Source organism: Thamnophis elegans, chromosome 9 (assembly GCF_009769535.1).
Source record: "Thamnophis elegans isolate rThaEle1 chromosome 9, rThaEle1.pri, whole genome shotgun sequence".
In the NCBI taxonomy this organism is placed as follows: Eukaryota; Metazoa; Chordata; class Lepidosauria; order Squamata; family Colubridae; genus Thamnophis; species Thamnophis elegans.
In genome coordinates this window covers 74,849,610-74,864,972 of record NC_045549.1, presented here as the reverse complement: position 1 = coordinate 74,864,972, position 15,363 = coordinate 74,849,610, and the positions used below count along the sequence as shown (strand labels likewise).

The following is a 15,363-nucleotide window of genomic DNA, read 5'->3' as shown; positions in this document are numbered from 1 at the left end:
CATCTCGCCACCGTCAAAAGCCTGAGGAATCAAGATTAGTGTGGACATTCTGCCAAGAGCTGGAGAAACAACACGCCTCCCCCTCTCGAGAGAAGCACCCCTAAACCCATCAGAGGCTCTATGGAGCAGATGACACAGTTTGGGTAACTTCGCCACCGAAGGTGAACAGAAATCCCTGCGAATCCTACGGAGACATCGTGAGAATTTTGAATTTTAACCATTCCAAAGCTAAGTGTTTGTTACCCGGGCTTCTTAAAGCCACCCACAAAACGCGATGCACCCATCTGAACAACCGATAGTCCCTTCTGGCTTAGCAACAGGTTAGGCAACGCTGCCAAAACCACAGCCGGGTGTTTTGTTTTGTTTTTTTGTGAAATTTGGCAAGAAACTCTACGTTATCTTCCCAGGGTGCGGAAACCACTCAACTCGGGCATCTTTTGAGATTCTTCCTAGCAAAACCGCCAGAAGCCATGTTGTGGGTTTAGGACTGGTTCACTGTTGTGGCCTGCCACAGCTGGCAGCAGAGTCGGACAGCGAGGAGGTTGGGGGAGGAACATGGGCCAGCCAGGAGAGCTCTACGGACCCCTGACATTCTCCACGAGATGGGGGGGGGGGACTTCCTGAATGATTCTAGGTTGTGCCACACAGTGATTTTGAGGGCAATAGATTCCCCATCCACAAGTTCCTCAAGTTATGAGTTGACCAACAACGAGGTCTCCCCTTTGGCTTCCTATGCCACACTTCTGTTTGCTCCTCCTGTTCGTTTACCCGGGTAGTACTAGCTTCTGCGGCTGCCACAGCTAGGACAGCAACCAGAATAACAGAGTTGGAAGGGGCCTTGGAGGTCTTCTAGTCCAACCCCTTGCTCAGGCAGGAAGCCCTATACAATTTCAGACAAACGGTTATCCAATCTCTTCTTTAAAAACCTCCAGTGTTGGACAATTCACAACTTCTGGTGGCAAGTTGTTCGACTGGTTAATTGGTATGGCATGTGGTTACTTCAGGTAACCACAAATGGGCTGCCAGCAGTCAATTAACACACAGTCCTGCTTCTGGGCACCCAGCAGGATTATTCCTGGTTACATCGGTGGCTCCTTGAGGGATTACACTGATGTAAGACATGTTTAAAAGGGAATTACTCAAAGAATCTTCTAAGCCAATCCTTACGGCTTGGCGGCCAGCGCGGGGTGTGTGTGTGTGTGTATGTGTGTGTGTGTGTGTATGTGTGTGTGTGTGTATGTGTGTGTGTGTGGAGAGGGACTGGCCAACTGCTTGCACAAGTCGAGTTGTGCACATGCGTATACACCTGTCCTCTGCTTGTGTAAATTGAGATGCACACGTGTGTGCAGGCCAGCCACTCACACATCCTGCTTCCAAACGGACTGTTGTGGCACTGTCGGACAGTGAGGAGGTTGGGGAGGAACATGGGTCAGTCCTGGAGTCGGAGGCAGAGAGGGGGCTGAGGACGTCTGGCAGTGATCAGCTGCCTTGAGAGTCAGACATCAGTGAGGCAGAGGAACAGCTGGAGCCTGTTCCCAGCGTGCGCATGCGCAGAACTGCCAGAAGAAAAGAACAACTCAGAAATCAGGGTCGACTTGGGAGTAACGTCACAGGTGGACGGTGAATGGCCCCTCCCAGAGGAAATTTAAAAGGAGCAAAAGGGGAGGGGGCTTTTGCAGGAAGCAATTTGTTTGTTCGTTCCAGGAGTGTGAAGATCTGTCCGTGAATCCCAGAGACTCTGTGCCCAGTCTTTCCTTGCACAGCGCCTCATTTGGGAAAATATTTTCATGGCAGCTTTCCAAGCTAGATAAGGTCTGTGGTCATAAATATTCCTTTGAAAGACTGTTTGCCAGGCCTTGGCTGAAGGTGAATGGGAGGAATTCACCTTTGTTTAAGTAAAAGGGGTTTTCTCAGGACCAGGATTCTGCCTTGTGCTTTTGGGGGGAAGCCTACGTCAGAACACGGACCATGGGCCGATAGTGGGCCATTTCCCGGGGATTGGGGGGCGGGCTCTGTTGTAAGCCCTGAGAGGTCCTACTTGACATCAAACTCGCATCTGTCGTGTGGATCCCTCTGTAACCTCAAGCAAGAGAAACGATAAACCGGGGGGGGGGGGGGGAAGGAGGTTAAAAGCGAGAGAGCGTTGAGAGCGGAAGGACAGAGCGGTCAGTACCTTTCTAACAGAGACAGATTTAGCTGGACTAAAGGCCTGCTCTGTGGGGTCGAGCCCTTCAATTGTTTCCGTACAGTCTGAGAGGGGAGCATCCTGAAACAGGAAATTGAGTAGACAGAGCAAACCAAACCCGGGCTTAGATTATCGGCTCAAAGCATTATGACATGGCCTTAAAAAAAAAAGACAGCATGCAGAAAGGCATTCAGAGTGTGTCGAACGCACAAGCAGCGGCCACAGGAGAGCATGCAAAGCAACCCTGAAGTCTGCCTTAGGGGGATAATCCTGGCCGTCTTTGACATCAACTAGAAAGAACTCTGGAAATAACCAGGACACAACCTGCAGCTCTTCGTGTGGGTTTATTCAAAGTTAAAGGTTCCCCTCACTTATATGTGCCAGTCGTTCCCGACTCTAGGGGGCGGTGCTCATCTCCGGTTCAAAGCCGAAGAGCCAGCGCTGTCCGAAGACGTCTCCGTGGTGATGTGGCCGGCATGACTCAACGCCGAAGGTGCACGGAACGCTGTTACCTTCCCACCAAAGGTTTTTCTACTCGCATTTTTTACCTGCTTTTGAACTGCTAGGTTGGCAGAAGCTGAGACAAGTCACGGGAGCTCACCCCGTTACGCGGCGCTAGGGATTCGAACCGCCGATCTTTCTGATTGACAAACTTGGCGTCTTAGCCATTGAGCCACCGCGTCCCTATTCAAAGTTATGTGATGGATTTTCTTTTCGTTTTTGAGAAGGTAACAGGGTTGGTGTTGGTGGTTGTTTTTACCACCCCACTAAGAAATACACAATTGGTGAAGGGGTCCCTGCAGGCCATCATGAATGCAGGAACAACTGTTGTGGCCTGTCGCCCACCAGCCCCTCCATCAGTCAAATCAGAGGAAGAGGAGGAGGAGGCAGCGTCGGCATGAGAGACAGGGTAGACATCAAGGCAACCTGGGAGCTCTGAGGGGGAAGAGGGAATAAAGCTGGCAGAGAGAAAGAGAGAGAGAAAGAGAAGAGAGAGAAAGAGAGAGAGAGAGAGGGAGAGGGAGGGAAGGAGGGAGAGGTGGAGGCTGGGCCATCTGTCAGCCCTCAGATGGCGAGTTAACAGCCCCCAGGTCTGTTCCCCCAGATGAGAACAGCTGGGTCCAATGCCTGACGTGCAGATAGGCAGAGGAGGAGAGGAGAGCAGTGGAAATCTATGGGCCGGTCCTCGGGCTGAAAGAGCCACCGCTGCTAGCAAAGCCCCACCCTAGCTCTGGGGATCAAAAGGAAGAGGGCGGAGATGAGTAGACGTGGCAGACAACTATTCATCTCCCGGCTGGACGGACCTGTTAGCCTTTGGTGAAACTTTTTGCCGGGGCTGCCGGCGTTCCCAATAAAGGAATGGTTGATTTGATTACCGAGGGTTTGTGGCGTTTGGGGAGCTGGGTCAGAACCACACAGCCTAACCTGTGCCCTGGGGGGGTGGCAAAAGCAGCCCCTGCTCGCCCCTCGCACTTAACCTGACGAAGAGTTACTCTCTGTCTACTATTAAAGTTAAGGTGCAGAGGGCTACCTGAGGCGAGAGCAAGGAAAAGAGGCCACGGGGTCATGCAGAGCCGCACCGGAAGCTGCGTTGTGTTCTCACCTGCACAAGGCTCCTGTCCATTACAACCCCGGAAAGGACTTGCGACTGCGGCCCGGCTGTTTTAATGTCTTGCAAGTTCTGCTCCCTGATCTGTCCAAAGAAAGAGAAAAGAGAGAAAGAAAGAGAGAAGGCCAAGTGTCAAGATACAGACAGTCCTCGACTTACTTGAGAGACCGCCTGCTGCCAATTACCTCCAATCACCTCCTCTAGACCGATTAGATCCCACAGACTAAGCCTCCTCCGAATTCCATCTGCCGGCCAGTGTCGACTGGCGACTACCCGGAGGAGAGCCTTCTCTGTGGCTGCTCCGACCCTCTGGAACGAGCTCCCCGTGGAGATTCGAACCCTCACCACCCTCCAGGCCTTCCGCAAAGCCCTTAAAACCTGGCTGTTCCGACAGGCCTGGGGCTAAAGAGCTGTTGCCCCCGTCTCGAATGGTATGACTGTTGTGTGTTTTAAATTATGCATTGTTATGTTTCGTTTTTTTTAATTTTTTTGTCTGTATCCCCCTTCCCTGGTTTGAGTTGTGAGCCGCCCTGAGTCCCCTTCGGGGGAAAAAGGCGGCATATAAATATAATAAAATAAAAAATAAAAAAAAATAAAAAATAATACAACAGTTCATTTAGTGACTGTTTGAAGTTACATCATCACTGGGAAAAAAAAGAGATGACCGTCTCTTTCACACTTACGACCGGACATGTGATCAAAATTCAGGCCCCTGGCAACTGACTCGTATTTATGACGGTTGCAAGGGGGGGTTCATGTGATTTCCCCTTTCCGACAAGTCAATGGAGAAGCCCATTTCACCATTAAGCAGTGATTCGCTTAACAACGGTGACAAGAAAAAAAATGTAGAATGGGGCCAACCCCGATTTGTTTTCATTCCCAGCGGGCAAATGAAGCGGCCCCACCTCTGAGGCTGCCAAAGTCTAACACTCCCCTCTCCGATACAGGCTAGTCCTCGACTTACGACCACAACCGAGCCCAGAATTTATGCTGCTAAGCTAGAACATTTGTTAAGGGAGTTTTGCCTCATTTTGACGACCTTTCTTGCCACCGTTGTTCAGGGAATCACCGCAGCTGATAAAAGTTAGCAGTCCCGTTGTTAAGTGGATCGGGCTTCCCCGTTGACTTTGCTGGTCAGCAGGTCGCAAGAGGGGATCACAAGACCCTGCAACGGTCATAAATGTGAGTCGGTTGCCGAGTGTCTGAATTCTGGTCCCCTGATTGTGGGGAATGCTGCAAAGGTCTATCTATCTCAGGGCAGTAACCATGTTGAATTCTATGGTATAGTGCAAGATTAATGCAATATCAGGTTTTCAATTTCAATTATATCGTGACCCATCAAAAGGGCGAACAACAAAACCACGCCCAACTAAACCGCATCGCTGACGTCATCAACGCGGCAACAACAGCCAGCGCGGAGAAAGAAGGGCGCTTTAAATAGCACGTTGAAAGAAAGCCGATGCAACTTAAGGTAAGGGTTAGCTTTAGGGTTAGCTTTAGGGTTAGGTTAAGGGTTAGGTTTAGGGTTTACAGCATGCTTCTGTCTCCGCGCTGTTGCCGCCCTGTTGATGATGTCAGCGACGCGGTTTAGTTGGGCGCGGTTTTGTCGTTCGCCCTTTTGTCAGTGAACCCAATTATATAGCATGTGAAGGATGCGTGTTTGCGTTTTTATTTTTATAGTTATAATGTACGTGCGAAAAACGGTCGTCGCAAACCACTTTTTCCAGCGCTGTTGTAACTTCGGTCACCAAATGAACTGTTGTTAAGTCCGGGACTGCCTGTGCTGATCACAAAACCATAATCCCCAGGCGCCTGGCGCCTTCCTGGGCCCCCATGCCCAGCGCCAGTCAGTCATGGGCAACCCATCTGCCAGTCAGTCTTGGGCACCCCATCTGCCGCCTGAACTTTCTTCTCCCCCTTGTCCAGAGGGGTCCCCCGATGGGCCGTGAGCCGAACGGCGCATCTCCCCAAAACCTCCAGACCCGTGTCCCGCCTGGTACCAACCTTGTTCCGCATTTCTTGGACCTCCTTTGGGTTCGTGTTCAAGGGAACAAAGAGGTTTGGGGGAGCAGACGAGACAGCCCTGTGTGCCTCCTCTTTAGTCCACTGTAAACAACAGCATGGAAAACAAGGCATGTTAAAAAGGGGGGGGTGACACTGAAACGCTCGGCCTGATTCAAAACAGCAACGTTATCGCACAGGAGATCATGCAAGATTTAACAAAGGAGAATTGAACCAATGATTGAGGTTGGTTTGGGGTTTTTTTTTGGGGGGGGGATGACAAAAGAAAAGCCATCCTGTGGTTTGGAACAGCTGCTTAGCTGGGTGGGGCGTGTGTCCCCCGAGGATCGAACTGCCAACCCCAGGAAAAAATGAAGCATCTGGAAAGGGGTACTAAGATGCACGAGGCCTTCTTGAGCCGTAGGTCACTAAAGCAATTTGAGGCTGTGAACAAGAAGACCCTCACACGTGACAATGTTAAAGCAGGGGCATCCACTTTGAAGACCTGCCTGGGGACTTCGACTCCCAGAATTCCCCAGCCAGGCAGCTGAGGAATTCTGGGAGCTGAAGTTCGCAAGTCTTAACAGCTGCCGAGGTTGGATACCCCTGACGGAAAGCTTTGAGACCTGGCCACTTGAAGACTGGTGGACTTCCCTGGAAGGCCAGGGAATTCTGGGAGATGAAGTCCACCAGTCTGACACCTCTGATGTAAAAAATTTAGTTTATTGGCATAAATCTCTCTTAAACCCTAAAGAGGGCTTAGGGCCAGGCTATTAATCCAGATGGGTTCGATGATGGAAATATAAAACCAGAAATGGAAGATTTTGCTCAAAAATCTTTTTAACTGTCCACATCATTGATTCACTTCCCACCGGGTATCTTAACACATCAAAGCCAACAGAAACCACGAGATGACAGAAATATGAAAAGCAGCATGATAATAACCAGGCTAGGTGGATTATTTTGTCCCGTGAAGAAAAGGCGGGCATCACCAAAGTTTAAATTCAAAGCAAAAGTCAAAAAAGAGTAGAAGGAAATTTCAAAACCGTTTTGTTACACAGACAGATAGATGGAGCAGCCTAACAGAAGTGAGTTTGGTGATGTCGTTGTATTATATAAAGCTTATGGCTTCATATATTTAAAAAAAGAAAGAAAGAAATAACACATCTCCGAAGCTGGGAAAAAAAGCATTTTACAAATGGGATTTTTTGCAGGAGGTTGCTTAATTTAACCAGTAAAGTTAGTAAACTTAGAAGGTAAGTTTGCCCTACCAATATGAATATGAGATTTATTCTTTCAAAAGGGTATGTTTGGCCCCGTTAATCATCAACTTATTGCATGGGTAAGCTTTCAACTCGAATCCGTTTTACACTTTTGTATAAATACTACTCCTCCCCAAAATGATTCTGAGACGAAAAGCCAGAAATAGAACTCCTTAAAAAGCAACATAATTTTAAAATGCTTTGCAAATATGAAGTAAAAAAATAAGAATGAACATGGAGCTATGGATACTCACTGGTTCTTATCTTTTCCCACAAAAATTACTCCAGCTTTTTACTAAAGATATTTAGCAACAATGTTAAGAACCTTAGCATACTGGATTTTTTTTTAAAAGCACATAAAAAAAAAAAATCAAATATACACACCAGAAGTTACTGGATAGGGATTGAAAGCTGTTCTACTAATGTGTCAAAATAAGATTGTATTCCAGTGGCAATTTCAGTTTTCATTGGTCTTCAGCTCGATTTGGGTGCTTAAGAAAATACAAAACTCTTACGCACGTTTTGATTTTGCTATTTCCCAAAGAAGTTATATTTCAACGTCTGACAGTCGTTAGCATTTTTTTTTTTAAAAAAAGGAAGAAAAATCATTCCGTAATCCAAGATTCGGTCTCCCCTCTGTTTTCCCATTAAGTGTGTATAAGAGCAACTGCATTCCACGATAATAATCCTGAAAAGCCAAGACCCCAAATTAACGTATTTTTCGGAGTATAAGACGCACTTAGCTTTTGGGAAGAAAAACAAGGGGGGAAAAATCTGTCTCTGCCTCCCAGCAATTTGCCTCCTTGCAGCAAACAGTAAACAGCATGTTTGAGTTGAGCCTGATTAGCACAAGGGGGAAAAAATCTGCCTCTGCCTCCCAGAAATTTGCCTCCTTGCAGCAGACAGTGTGTTTCAGTTTCAATTTCAGTACCGCCTGATTAGCACAAGCAGCCGATTGGCGGTTGGATCGACCTCCCGAGGATCAGCTGTTTCAGACTGCAGGGATTGCCATTCTCTATCGCCGCCTCCTGGCGCCTCAGTTTCCGCCTGTTCTGGGCGGCAGGGATCGGAATGGGGTGCAGAGGCCAAAAATGGGGTGTGTGGAGGCGGCGATAGAGAATGGCAATCCTTGCAGCGTGAAACAGCTGATCCTTGGGAGACCAATCCAACCGACAATCAGCTGCTTGTGCTAATCAGGCTGTGCTGAAACACGCTGTTTGCTGCAAGGAGGCAAATTGCTGGGAGACAGAGGCCAAAGGGTGGGGGCATGCGGGTGGGCAGGACTACGTTCAGTGTATAAGATGCACCCAAATTTTCACTCTTTTTTAGGAGGAGAAAAGTGCGTCTAATACTCTGAAAAATACGGTAAGCAGCATTGGGCTTTGCGTCGAGAGACGCAAAGGAAAACAGGAATTAAATGTAACTAAACGTTCAACCGGATGGCTCCTTTATGCCGAAACCTAAACTGTGCTGCCCTTTGAGTAACTTTGAAGGGCTGCCGGTTTCTCTGCTCAGCTCTAGAGGAATCCAGATCACCCGCCAGCCACATGCACATCTGGGTTTGACATCACTATCTCCAAGCAGCTGTTAGCTATCCGCCTTGTTGGCCCTGGAGGCCGAAGGGCCCTTCGGAGGCAGCGCCGCCAAGCCCCTTCTGGACCACACCTGAGCCGAACTTTATCATGCCGCCTCCACCCACCCCAACCCACTCCCCGGCTCACCCCGCAGGAGAGACTCTTCAGTTACGGCCACCTACTCACATGCAACATTTCATGCAGAAGAGGGGGGGTCACCCCTGGGAGGCTTCAGGACCAACGGGGGAAAAAAACAAGAGGGCGCCCGGCTCAGAATCCCAAGGTTCGGCTGAAATCTCAACTACGACGGAGGTTGAACAGATTGCAAAAGCAGAGCCGTCAATCCGGCTTCATCTAGAAACCATCTAAGGGAGTCGAAAGCCATGGAACTTTTATTAAAGAAGATTTTTTTTTAAAAAAAAGGCTGGGCCATTGTTAAGGCCAAAGTAGCCCCTCGTTTATAAAGCAAGCAGGGAGTTGAGCCCAGAAGACGGCACGGGATCTGTCCGCGGTAAAGCAATTTAAGTAGTGGGCGTCACTCCCGGCGGCCACGGAAGGACTGTTTGCCTGAGAGGCAGGAATGTACTTTCCCACTGCCACCCCGGGGGAAGGGGGGGGATCAGAAGGGACACCCGTGAGGCCGGTTTGCGTCCAAAGCCTCCCAGCAGCTGCCGCCAACGGTCGCTCTACATCATCTAACTATGAACAGTAAGGTAGGCACAGACCAAGCAGTTGGTAATACAGCTTGGCACGCAGACACCGGACGAGAGAGACTGCAGCAAGGGTTTCACGTGATCGTGTGTAATGTTCGTCCACACCTTAGTCTTCGACTTGGGGCTGCCGCCACCGCCGCCATCCTGCCCTTCTTCAGCCGGGTCATCCCCTCGACTGGCATTTAGCCACCTGGCCTTCTCTCGCTGCTGTCTCTGAAAGCTATGCCTCAGAGGAGAGCAAGTGCCCGAGTCCCCGTCACTAGCAAGAGAGTAGCCCGTGACGGCAGCGGGGATCTCCGCCTCACTGAACTTTTTAGTCTTCTCCCTCAGAGCAGGGCATCGATACGGGTAGCCTGTCCGGTAACCCTGAAGTAAGAACACGGGAGGAAAATCAGTCAAGGACAACGCCCGGGATTCGCCAGGGAGAGCAGTAGCACTTCAGGCTAATATACCGCTTCACGGTGCTTTGCAGCCCTCTCTAAGTGGTTGACAGAGTCAGCCTCTGGCCCCCCAACAATCTGGGTTCTCATTTTACTGACCTCGGAAGGACGGACGGCTGAGTCAACCTCCAGCCGGTCAGGATCGAACTGCTGGCAATGGGCAGAGTTAGCCTGCAATACTAGGAGGAGGAAGTGTTTTTACACTAAAGTTTGGAATTGGCCAAATTGTGGTCCTACTTTTCCGTGAACAAGCCAAGTAAATCAGGAGTGAAGGACGCTGCCTTGAAAGTGGAAGTAAACTCTGCAGATATTATTTCAAAAAAAAAAAATGAATTGTGGACTTCATGGTGCTCTCTTGGCTGTTGACTCGCAGCCCTTTCATTACCCAACGAGCTGGATAATGAAACGTCCAATCCTGAACCACAAATCCAACCCTGAGGCTGCTTCTATCTTCTATTGTGAGAAAAGGAACATTAAGTGTTGCTGAAAGATCCCTCTGGCACTGCGATGATTGATCAAGCTTTGAACGTTGCGTTTCACTCTCGTCTGCGTTCTCCTTAAAAGGCGGCACAGCCGGCTCAGGGGTTAAGGCGCTGGGCTTGTTTGGCTGGAAAGCCAGCGGCCCAAGTTCGAGACCCGGGTGCCGCGTGACAGAGTGGAGCTCCCCGTTACTTGCTCCGGCTCCTGCCAACGTAGCAGTTGGAAAGGATGCAAATTGCGAGTAGATAAAATAGGTACCACTCTGGTGGGAAGGTCACAGCGCTCTGCGACCTCATGCTTGCCATGTGACCAGAGACATGTCTTCCGACAGGGCTGGCTCAAGGGGGGGTGGGGGGGGCTTGAAACGGAGGTGAGTAGCGCCCCCTACAGTCTATAATGACTAACAGAGTCAAATCCACAGGGAGGGGGAGAAAAACTCCTCCTTAAGGAAGAACAAAATCTTGAGGGCGTCAGCCACAAGAGATTCATGATAGTAAGAGACAGCCGTCTGCCTGTCTGTCTGTTTGCCCATCCCATCCATCCATCCATCCATCCATCCAGCCAGCCAGCCAGCCAGCCAGCCAGCCAGCCAGCCAGCCAGCCAGCCAGCCAGCCAGCCAGCCAGCCAGCCAGCCATCCCCTTATGGCATTTGTACAGCTGCCCATCTCACCTAGAAGGGACTCCCTAGGGAGCAGCAGGACTTTTGGCTTACCAAATTGTCCAGCATTCGCATGAGGGCTTCAAATTCTTGTTCTCCGGTTTGCCACTTGGGGTGAGGCGATGTGCCATCCCCCGCGGCGGAGTCGTGGCAGTGAGGCCTGGATTTGTATTTGCTGGGATCCAGCATGACCAAGTTGTCCGCCCCCCCTGTGCTGGCCAGCGTCCGTACCTGCAAAGCAAAAAGCAAATATTAATGAGAAGAAATAAACCAAGCACCCACCGTACAATCTAATCTAGGTTACAACCCTTCTAGTAGTATTTATCTCTTTAATTAAAGGGGGCGGTGTGTGTGTGTGTGTGTTTTTCCTGCCACGCTTCAAAAGCCGCTTTTTGCTGTTGCAACTCTTACCGCTTCTCAGACTGCCAACGAACTATGGGCGGAGGGAAGGGGGAGATAGAACGTTGGTTCCAGACATTGAGATGCCATGAGAACCAAGGACGTTTCTGCAGGTGACTAGCAGAGCCAAAAGAATTTCTCATAACAAAACCAGCAGGCTCCATTGGACACTGTGATCTGACCGAACGGGAGAGCGAGGGAAGGAGGGAGAACCTGAACTTCGACTAAGTGGGTTTGCACGGGAAATGGTCAGATCTGGTTTTGCCCTCATCGGTGGCGGAATGAGGTACTCAACAAAGTTCCGCATCCAGAGATCGGATCGTCTCGGCTGTGCTTACTTTGATTGGCAGGACCCTTCACACTTTCGGTATTAAATTCAAATTCCGCTACGCCTTTTCCATAGGCGTGCTTTTACATTCATCTGCTTGGGTTAGGCGGTTTCCCAAGCCAACTCAAAACAGGTAAATCCAGAAAGAACGTTTGCTTACTTGGATCTCACACGCGGCGACCAAATTGTGAATGTAATAGAAAGCCTCCTCCACACTTTCTCCGACAGATACCAAGCCGTGGTTTCGGAGTATGAGGACCTGGAGGAGCCGAGGACAGAAACAAAAGACGCTGGGAGTCAGACAAATCCCATGTTTTCGGCAGGTCCTTGTAAACGGGGTGAGGTAGATACTCACTTTACTTTTGGGGCCCAGGTTCTTTTGAATCAGGGCTTTCTCCTCCTCGTTCACGAGAATGCCGTGGTAGTCGTGGTAGGCCACTTCTCCGAGAGACAGCGCCTCTGGTGAGATGGGCAGGAGGCCGCGTTTCATCGCGGATACCTGAGGATGTTATCACGGATTTTACTGATAGCAGTCTAGAATCGGTTATCATCTTACCTATAAAGGTTGGTTCTCAAAGACAACTTTGGAGAGGGGAGGAGGAGGAGGAGGGTGGGACAATTTTCTCATCTGGAAAAGACACCTCTAAACCTCATTCCCGAGAAGGAAGTTCTCAAAAACTAACGGGAAAGTAAAACCGAGGCACGTGACTGAGAGCAGCCATTTTGGAAAACCCTGATAGACAGGATAGGATGGAGTGGAACGGAACATAGCAGAATGAAGAATTAGATTAGAATATAGAACTTAGAGTAGAGTAGAGCAGAGCAGAGCAGAGCAGAGCAGAGCAGAGCTGAGCTGAGCTGTTGTGGCCAGCGGCCAGCAGAGCTGATGTTACACTCGGATAGCAGAAAGGTTGGGGAGGAAACTGGGCCAGTCCTGGAGTCTGGGGAAAGCTCTGAGGGCTCTGCGTCAGAGGCAGAGAGGGGGCCAGGGCCGTATGCCAGATATCAGCTGCCTTCTGAGTCGGATATCAGTGGGGCAGAACAACAACTGGAGCCTGTTCCCAATGTGTACATGCGCAGAGCTGCAGGAGAAGGGAACAGTTAAGGAACAAGGGCCGACTCAGGAGTAAAGGCAGAGGTGGAGTGAATGGCCCCTCCCATAGGGAATGAGGAGGAGGAGGAGGAGGAGGAGGAGGAGGAGGAGGAGGAGGAGGAGGAGGAGGAAAGAAGGAGAATGGGATGGCATGTAGAATAGAATGGAACGGAACAGAACACAAGGAATTTATCTCTGCTGCATAAGCTATCATTCTACACGCAAGCAACAAGTGATAACTCACCATCATAACCATAAAATTCAAATAGGATACAACATTCAGTGATAGTCGTAACATGCTAATTAAAGGAATCCACATAAATCATAAGGTACAGACAACAAAGTATTGATAGTCATAGGATGCCGTAGGAAATAGGGAAAGGTCAATAGCAATACAGCCCTAGTTATTATTCTATGGTTTCTAGAAAGCATTAATTCAACAAGGGATCATTTAACTGGACACGCCAGAAGCTGCGTAGCAAAAATCCCCTTTCTGGCTCAGGCATTCTGGGATTTAAAGTCCACAGGTCATAGAATTGTCACACCTGCCCAGCCCTGCCCTATGCAGACAGCCTGTCTCCTTCGTTATGACCACCAGTCCTCAACGTACGACCACAACAGAGCCCCAGATTTATGCTGCTGAGTGAGAAATTTAAGTGCATTTTGCTCCGTTTTACGACCTGTCTTGCCTCAGTTGTTAAGTGAATCGTTGCAGTTGCTAAGTTAGTAACCCGATTGATAAGCAACTGGTTTTGCTTGTCAGAAGGTCGCAAAAGGGGATCTGCGGGATCCCTGGAGATACTGCAACGGATGTAAATGTGAGTCAGCTGCCAAGCACCCAAACGCAGGTGACCGTGGGAATGTCGCAATGGTCATAAAGTGTGCAAAATGGCTGTGAGTCATTTTTCTCCCCCCCCCCCCTAACGCCGTTGTAACCTCAAACGGTCACTAAGCGAGTTGCCGTTAAGTCGAGGACGGCCTGCTCTTTGCTATTTCCCAGCTGGAAGACAGAGAACTCTCTTACTGCTGCTCCGGCGGGAGTGTGGATGTGAACGATGCACTTGACGTCCGGGCGGGCGGCGTAGATGGCCGAGTGCAACGTGAAGCCAGCCGGGTTGATCCCCAAGTTGGTGCTTCCGCGATCAATGACGTCCCCTTGGAAGTTCACTTTGACCTGGTAACAGAGGATGGTGTTAAAGGCTGGAAGTTATTCTAACTCTCTTCCTGCAGGAGGGGAAGAGACTCGCGTCACCTGAAAGACAATGGGATGGGGATGGAGTGCAATAGAAAATAGAATAGTGAATAGAATAGAAAAGAACAGAATAGAAAATATGGAATAGAATAGAGCAGAATAGAATAATGAAGAATAGAGTAGAGAGTAGAGAGTAGAGTAGAATAGAATAGAAACTGGAAGGGATCTCCAAGCCAGTGTTTCTCAACCTTGGCAACTTGAAGATGACTGGACTTCAACTTCCAGAATTCCCCAGCCAGCGAATGCTGGGAGTTGAAGTCCAGACATCTTCAAGTTGCCAAGGTTGAGAAACACTGATTTAAAGCCTCAGATACCTTCATCCTCTTCAGTGGAAAGACAGTGGCTAGGACAGTGTTTCTCAACCTTGGCAACTTGAAGATGTCCGGACTTCAACTCCCAGTGAATGCTGGCTGGGGAATTCTGGGAGTTGAAGTCTAGACATCTTCAAGTTGCCAAGGTTGAGAAACACTGATTTAAAGCCTCAGATACCTTCATCCTCTTCAGTGGAAAGACAGTGGCTAGGACAGTGTTTCTCAACCTTGGCAACTTGAAGATGTCCGGACTTCAACTCCCAGCGAATGCTGGCTGGGGAATTCTGGGAGTTGAAGTCCAGACATCTTCAAGTTGCCAAGGTTGAGAAACACTGCTCTAAGCTCAAGCATGTCTACCATTTCAGACAATTGACTGTCCAATCTCTTAAGACCCTCCAGGGAAGATGCACCCACCACCTCTGGAGGCAAATCATTCCACTGGTTGTCCTGTCAAAACGTTTTTCCTTAATTCCAGATTGCTTCTCTCCTTGATTAGTTTCTATTCATTGTTTCTTGTCCTGCCTTCAGGTGCTTTAATCTGACCCCTTTTCTTCTTTGGGGCAGCCCCTCTAATATTGGGATACTGCTATCATGTCCCCCCCCCAACAAGCCTTTCTTCTCTCTATACTGGCCATGCCCAGTTCCTGCAACCCTTCTTTGCATGTTTTAGTCTCCAGGCCTTTAATCATCTTAGCTGCTCTTCTTTTGCCCTTTTGCCAAAGCCTCAACATCTTCTTTGTAATGTGGGGACCAAAATTGGATACGGTACTTCAGATGTGGCCTTAAGTAAGTTTCTATAAAGCGGTGCTAATACTTCAAGGGATTTTGATTCTATGCCTCTGTTTATACAACCAAGGATTGTATTAACTTTTTTTTTTTGATACCTCAGTGGTCATACATGGTAGGGAGGTGGGAGAGGGAAGGGGGGGGATGGATGGAAGTTGGGTATTTATGATGCCGATCTGCAGAAAAGGTTTTACAGATAGAGATATTTTTTGTTTTGTTTTAGATGAAACACCATAAAGTATCCAAGGACATTTGGACAATTTATTTCCCC

The 15,363-nt window shown here is 49.1% G+C and overlaps 1 protein-coding gene across 4 annotated transcripts in view; it reads right to left on the bottom strand.

The window, feature by feature from the left end:
- ADD1 (adducin 1) overlaps positions 1–15,363 on the bottom strand; it is a 44,804-nt gene that overhangs the window by 10,437 nt on the left and 19,004 nt on the right. For 2 of the 4 annotated variants that reach the window (XM_032223790.1, XM_032223793.1), the window contains exons 6-12: positions 13,768–13,917; positions 12,006–12,149; positions 11,811–11,909; positions 10,978–11,154; positions 9,357–9,710; positions 5,799–5,900; positions 3,789–3,878 (exon numbers count right to left, since the gene is read on the bottom strand). In XM_032223790.1, coding sequence (XP_032079681.1) covers positions 3,789–3,878; positions 5,799–5,900; positions 9,357–9,710; positions 10,978–11,154; positions 11,811–11,909; positions 12,006–12,149; positions 13,768–13,917 — 1,116 coding nt within the window. The remainder of the gene's footprint in view (positions 1–3,788; positions 3,879–5,798; positions 5,901–9,356; positions 9,711–10,977; positions 11,155–11,810; positions 11,910–12,005; positions 12,150–13,767; positions 13,918–15,363) is intronic. The other 2 variants (XM_032223792.1, XM_032223794.1) reach the window with 1 other exon arrangement.